Here is a 6,226-nt window from a genome sequence, read left to right as displayed (position 1 = left end):
CACACACACACACAACTTCCCCACCCTCACACACCCCATAAACTCTTACTCTTGTATATTGTGTATTTCAAGCTACTACGCAATCACCTCGATATACACTACTCAAAAAAACCATAAGTCAGGTCAAAACCTATTATTTTTTAAATAAAATTAAAATGTTACAGTAGATGTTTGGTTTTTAGTATACGATTTGTTTTTTATCTTTGTTAAAATGATATCTTCTGAAACTGTGCGCGCGGCCCTCAGCAGCTCACCAAAACTAATTAAGTGGCCCACCAACCAAAATAGCTGCCTATCCCTGATGCAGACTGCTCTGATCAGACTGGATATGCCAGCTGATAAGAAAAATCAGGATCTATTTGTAAATTAAAGAATATCCTGGGTATTCTACTTACCTACCTGTAAGTTTCCTAGAATAAGGATGTTTGTAAAGAGCCAAATACAGTCCTTTTACAATGATAAAGGATGGAGATATGGCAAGCTGCCCCAAGAGATGGCTAACTATGGAGTTAAACATACCTGACTACATTTAACACATGACTTGAAAATAAATAAGAGTTTTTCCAAAGCAGAGATTTGGCTTTTCCATTTTCTGCCAAAAAATGCAGAAGAACACGGATTTTCTCCTTTAAAGGAGAAAATCCATGTTCTTCCACGTTTGCCTGCAGGGAATGGAAAACCCGGATCTCTGGTAATAATGCTTAGAGAACACTAAAGCTAGTGAATATTATACTCAACTGAATGCATTCTGAGTCCCTGAGGGAAACACGTACCCACTATTAGACTGTGACCTTGATTTGCCAAATGCTACAGATTTATTTCAGCATATTATTCTGGTATTTTATATTGCTTTTCTTCTATTCTTTAATTATTGATAAATAAAAATTTTACTCCTATCTAAGATAAATGTTTTAAGGTATCTGTGTTGGACTCATTGTAGCTGCGACAGTCCAGGAAACGTGTGGTTCGTCCAACAGAAGATATCACTCACAAATATCCTTGCCTTAAGGTATTACTGTTCTTCATATTATATTAATTATAACCTTTTTCTATTGCTCTTACTTACTACAGGTTTATACTCCTAATCTAAGAAAATATATATATTTACAAATCAGGTCCATCTGCAGGGAAAACAGTATCTTGAAATGACCTTCAAATGACTCATGGATTAAAATGAAATTAGAAACAAATCAATATTTGTGCAACAGACTAAATAATATCTTGTAGAGAGCTTACCATGCTAAAGAGGCAGTACTTACAAAGTTGTTGCAAAAAAATTTCAGTGGGCTTTTTGGTAAGCACCACAGCAGCAGGACACTTAAAAGGTTCACAAATAACGTTAAAAGGAGTAAGTTATACATGGAATAGACTTCTCTTTGTACGTACATAGGCGTCAGTGGCTGCATACAATTTCTGGTCATCGCTTAGTGGAAAGTCTTCCCAGTTACCACAACGAATAGACTTGTCCTTCAGAAGCTGCTTACTGAATAGGTGTTTTACCAGACCATTTAGACTCCATATCTCTTTACACTTAAGCTAAAAATAAGAAATATTTATTAAGTACAAATAAATTTTATGCAGTAGTAGTAGTAATAATTTCTTAAGATAACAAAACCAACTCAACATTGTAGTGAAAGTGGAGGCTCCTGGATCACCACACCTAACTAAATCCTCAATATAAGGATTACTCTACATGCTGTAGAGTTAGGAGAGTTGACTACAAAAAGACCAGCAAAGACTCCCTATGCCTGATGAAGGGTGACTGCACCTGAAAGCTTGCTATTTTTCCAACTACTCCGTCGGTCTAATAAAAGATAACACATCTCCCCAAAGAAACTTGCCTGCCTATGTCCTTAGGCCAACACAGCTACAACCAAAAACCCAATGACTGCAATTTTGTAATTGAAGAACTCAGAATTCCTGCCTCTGTCATATTATTCCTGTATGATTTTCCAGACGCCTAATTGGTACAATTTGAGCCTTGGGCAGCTGATGCAGAAGGAGGCATTGGCACAAGCAGAAGGTTAATGCAGCAGCCACTGGGTACATAGACCCTCTTGCAGCCCTCCAGCTGCTGCTGGGGACCACCATCTTTATAACGTTTACCAAGGCACCAGCTGTGGCAGAAGGGGGCCCGGTGGGGGGAGCTTAGCACTACACAAAATAACATCCATAAGGGGCCCTACTCTAAACTCTTGCTCAAATCAGGATTGTCCCCAACTCAACCATCCCTTTCAAATGTGTCTAACCTGGTCTTAAACTTCCAAGGAGAGAGATTTCACAACCTCTCTGGGTAACCTGTGCTTAGTTACTTTCATTAGGAAAATGTTTTTCCCAATCTCCAAACACTGTTCCTAGTCTTGACCCCTGAGGTACAGAAAACAATCTATATATCCATCTACCATACAACCACACTTCATTTATCTGTTATTATGTGCCCACCCCTTCACTCATCTCTTCTCCAGCCTTAGTTCTTTCAGCCTTTCCTTGTATGTCATGTTTTCGAGTCCTCTAATTATTTTCAATGCTCTGTGCTGGACTCTATTTTCTCAACTCTTTCTTGAAGTATGGGAGCCAAAGTTGGACAGAGCACTCCAGGTGAGGCCTCATGAGTCCAAACAGAGGAAAAGTATGACTTCCCTTGATTTGCTAGTGATACTGCTGTTAATACATCCCAGAATGCTACTAGTGCAAAACCACCAAGAGTATATTGTTAGCATTTATTCAGCTCATCATCCACTGTAATCACCAGGAATTTTTTTCTGCAGTACAAGAGCCTAGCCTGTCATTCCCCAGTCTGAATTTATACATGTCATTGTTCTGCTACATGTTCACTCAATCCCATCTTCCAAATGCTAACCAACTTCCTTAGGTGCTTGAGAGCCCTAAACACCTAGGTTTTCACCAAAAAATCCACTTAGCTGCCTAAAGTTCAGATATCATGATGCATACCCAGAGGCACTGCAATCTTGGCTTATCCTAAATACTTGGCTTTAAACCCTTTTCTCATGCCTAACTCCATGTAGTCTTCCCAAAAATCCCCATGCCTAAGTCCCCTGAAGGGTCTGATTTTGTAAGGAGTAGTCAGAACACATGCAAAGAGCCTTATTAAATCTGCAAAGAATGTAATACTTGGTCACCCTCATTCAAGAACATAGGCAAAGCTACTTTTTATATAGTTACCTAGTGTTTAAAGGCCTCATGCAGAAACATGGAGATCTGGTTCAAAACCATATTTCCAACTTATTCTATTAGCCTAGCAACTGAGCTGGGCTTTAGGCACTCTCCTCTGCACAACTGAAGCTGGGTCACTGAGTAAAAAGGATTCCAAGACTCCAAGAGGCAGGTAGCACAGTATTGAAGGCACTGGCCCGGGAGGGGTGGAAGTACTGGGTTCTAAAAACCCTTTAAGCATTTTGCATTAGAGAATCAGGATAAAAGGCATAAACAAAATTGGAAGCAGGGAACAGAACCACACCCTCCCAAGTCAGGTACCCTTTTCCCTGGCCTTAAAGACCCTTTGTGAATTTACTCTCCAATTTATTTTAGAAAGTTCTGTAGTAGACTTAACTTAAAGGTTGCTCTGCTGGTAATGAACTGTACACACAAATTTGCCCAGCTAGTCATAAGGAGAATCTTGCAAGCTGTTGTATGCAATTATTTGGGACTTTAAAATATTTGCCAATCATCTAGAATTGAAACACTTTGGTCAAGAATTCTTACAGCCACAAAAACACACCTTAATATTTTACTCTGTAAAAACAATATCAATGAAACATCTAATAATATGTTTCCCCATGTATTATCCTATTCTTTATCTTCCTATGGTTGGCTTTCAACTGTACCATTGTTTTCTTTAATGGTATAATACAATACAGGGGAGAAAGCATTTAATGAAAATAAGCACAGTGGGTTTTTTATTCTTAAATAAAGATTTCGCTGCTCCTGATATCTGAGGGCACACAAATGGTTACTGCGGTCTTGGTCAGTCCCTGCTCCTCATCAATTAAGGGCACAGGAAAGTAACACAGAGTAGGAACATAATGTCCTTCATCTTCTCCAGGGTATCTGTCCCTGTGCCCTAAATTAACCCACAGCAAGAATTAAATTAGGGGCACGGACAAATGTACACTTGGAGCAACTTCAAAAGGGGATGGGAAACTGCTGCTCAGAAGCATGCAACAACTGTTACGCTGTAATTGTTCCGTGTACCCGAGCCTAACCATACATAACTGACCCATCTTTAATCCTGGACTAAACAGGTTAAAATTGGAATAGTTTTGCTACATTTGTATTGCTACAGGCTCCTGTAGGCATTCTGCTACAATGTACACTGAAGCAGTTTGTCCAGGCAGTTTGTCCATGCTCTGGGACAGCTTACCCTTAAATGAAAACACCCTGCCTCAGTTCAGCTTTCATTTAAGGTGGGGTAACTGCAGACACAGGAACAATTACCACAGAGAAAGTTAGACATTAGTGAGTCCTGCCCCCTGTAACTTGCAGGCACACGAATAGTTATTGTGTGTATGAAATCAAAGAAACTTATTGCTACTTAGAAAGGAGGGAGAGGAGATTTGGTAACTACTAGTTTACAGGCAGGTTGTACACATCGAGAATAAAATTCAGGAACCCCAGATTTAAAATCATAACACTCTAATAGCCAAGCTACAACTCCTAGATCTGTTAACTAATTATCATTATTTGATTTATATCCTGCCTTTCCCAAAGGAGGCACAAGTCTGAATAGAAGTAGCGTCCAGATCTCCTTATTGCTTTCAGACTGCTTACGAAAGTATTTTTCACACACCTTAAGAACTTTAAAGGCACTTGGTTCCAACTCTAACAGCAATTCTTTTGTATCAGCAGTTCAGCACATCTGATTGTCATAGTCAATTTATTTGGGGTATTATTCTGTCTCAGCTTTGCTAAGGTCATTGTTAAGTTTTCAAAAATGGTGAAAAAAGACGTGTGACATGAGTTTGGAATAACTGGAAGAGGAGGAGCAATGAAAGTAAGGGTATTTAATACTGTAGGCTCTTACTGAAGTGATCATTCAACATGCTTTAAAAGAAACATAACTGGTACTATTATTCTCAGTTAAATCAACAGTATGTTTGACATCATAATTGATAGTCAATAAACATAAAGGCCTCCCCTTTTGATAAACTAATGATGAAACCCCACCCAAACCAAAAGACTGATTGTTTTTACTTTTTCATTGGCAACATCAGCCAGCTCTACGAAGCTCTTCAGTTTGATTTCAAAATCACTCATCAGCTTCCACTGGTCTCCTTCAATTCCTACGCCAGCTTTTTTAATCGTTTCATCTTCCAGTAATCTTTTGAGTCCTGTTGGAAAACCTAAAACAGACCAAAGGTCAAAGTGTAACCAAATATATGACAAAAGACACCAGGGACTTTGTTCATATGGGAATAGGTAGATTCAAATCAAAAGGATCAATTAGCGTAATCCTCATTTTTTTAAGTAATAGCCAAATAAATGGTCACCATGCCCAAATCTATAAACATACTGACAAAGAAAAAGTAATGCCCAAAGTGACTACAGGAAGCCATTATAATGCCAAAGTACAACAGTCCTTTTTTTTGGCTAATTGGAAAACTGACTGATTTTTAATATTTTCTGTATAGGCAAAACACTGGTTTTATGCAAAATTATTTTCCACATACGAAAACATTTTTTTTTTTGTAGGACAGGGCTGTCTAATGTACCAGTGGCCAGGGGCCACAGGCCCCCATCACACTGTGCTGCATGCATCTCCCCCACCATATGGCATGCCCCTTCCCCTCTATGTCACTGTGTCAGCACTCCTTTACTATCTGAGGTCCCCCTGCAAACCTCTTAGCCAGAAGCTGCCTCAGCCCTGCAAACCACCTCGCCCCACCCCCAGGTTGAAGGAGGAAGGGGGAAAGAGACTCCAGCTGTGACCACAGCAGCTGAAGTGGTGGGAAGAGCAATGCCCAGACCAGAAGCCCAGGGGCTGCAGGTTAACCCCCTTGGGGACTTCATGCAGCCCATGGGCCACCAATTGGACAACCCTACTATAAGAAAATCAGGAAGTAAAAAAAAGGCAATTTCTTTTAATAAATGATTTCTAATCCATACTGCTGAAAAAGAAAATTCAGTAACATACAATTGTATTTTTACATAATTATTCCCAGTACTGAAACCCTAAGCAGTTTAATACTAATTTAAAACAGAGTCAACA

At 39.4% G+C, this 6,226-nt stretch overlaps 1 protein-coding gene across 2 annotated transcripts in view; it reads right to left on the bottom strand.

The window, feature by feature from the left end:
• The window catches only part of WRN (Werner syndrome RecQ like helicase), a 197,497-nt gene that overhangs the window by 132,712 nt on the left and 58,559 nt on the right, over positions 1-6,226 (bottom strand). For both annotated transcript variants that reach the window (XR_002097222.1, XM_019516772.1), the window contains exons 5-6: positions 5,212-5,360; positions 1,387-1,536 (exon numbers count right to left, since the gene is read on the bottom strand). Coding sequence is in view for 1 of the 2 variants with exons in the window: in XM_019516772.1 (XP_019372317.1) it covers positions 1,387-1,536; positions 5,212-5,360 (299 nt within the window). In the remaining variant the exon portion in view is untranslated. The remainder of the gene's footprint in view (positions 1-1,386; positions 1,537-5,211; positions 5,361-6,226) is intronic.

This window comes from Gavialis gangeticus, unplaced genomic scaffold, assembly GCF_001723915.1.
Source record: "Gavialis gangeticus isolate Ggan-Ray unplaced genomic scaffold, GavGan_comp1, whole genome shotgun sequence".
Classification (NCBI taxonomy): domain Eukaryota; kingdom Metazoa; phylum Chordata; order Crocodylia; family Gavialidae; genus Gavialis; species Gavialis gangeticus.
This window is presented reverse-complemented; position numbering and strand designations above follow the sequence as displayed.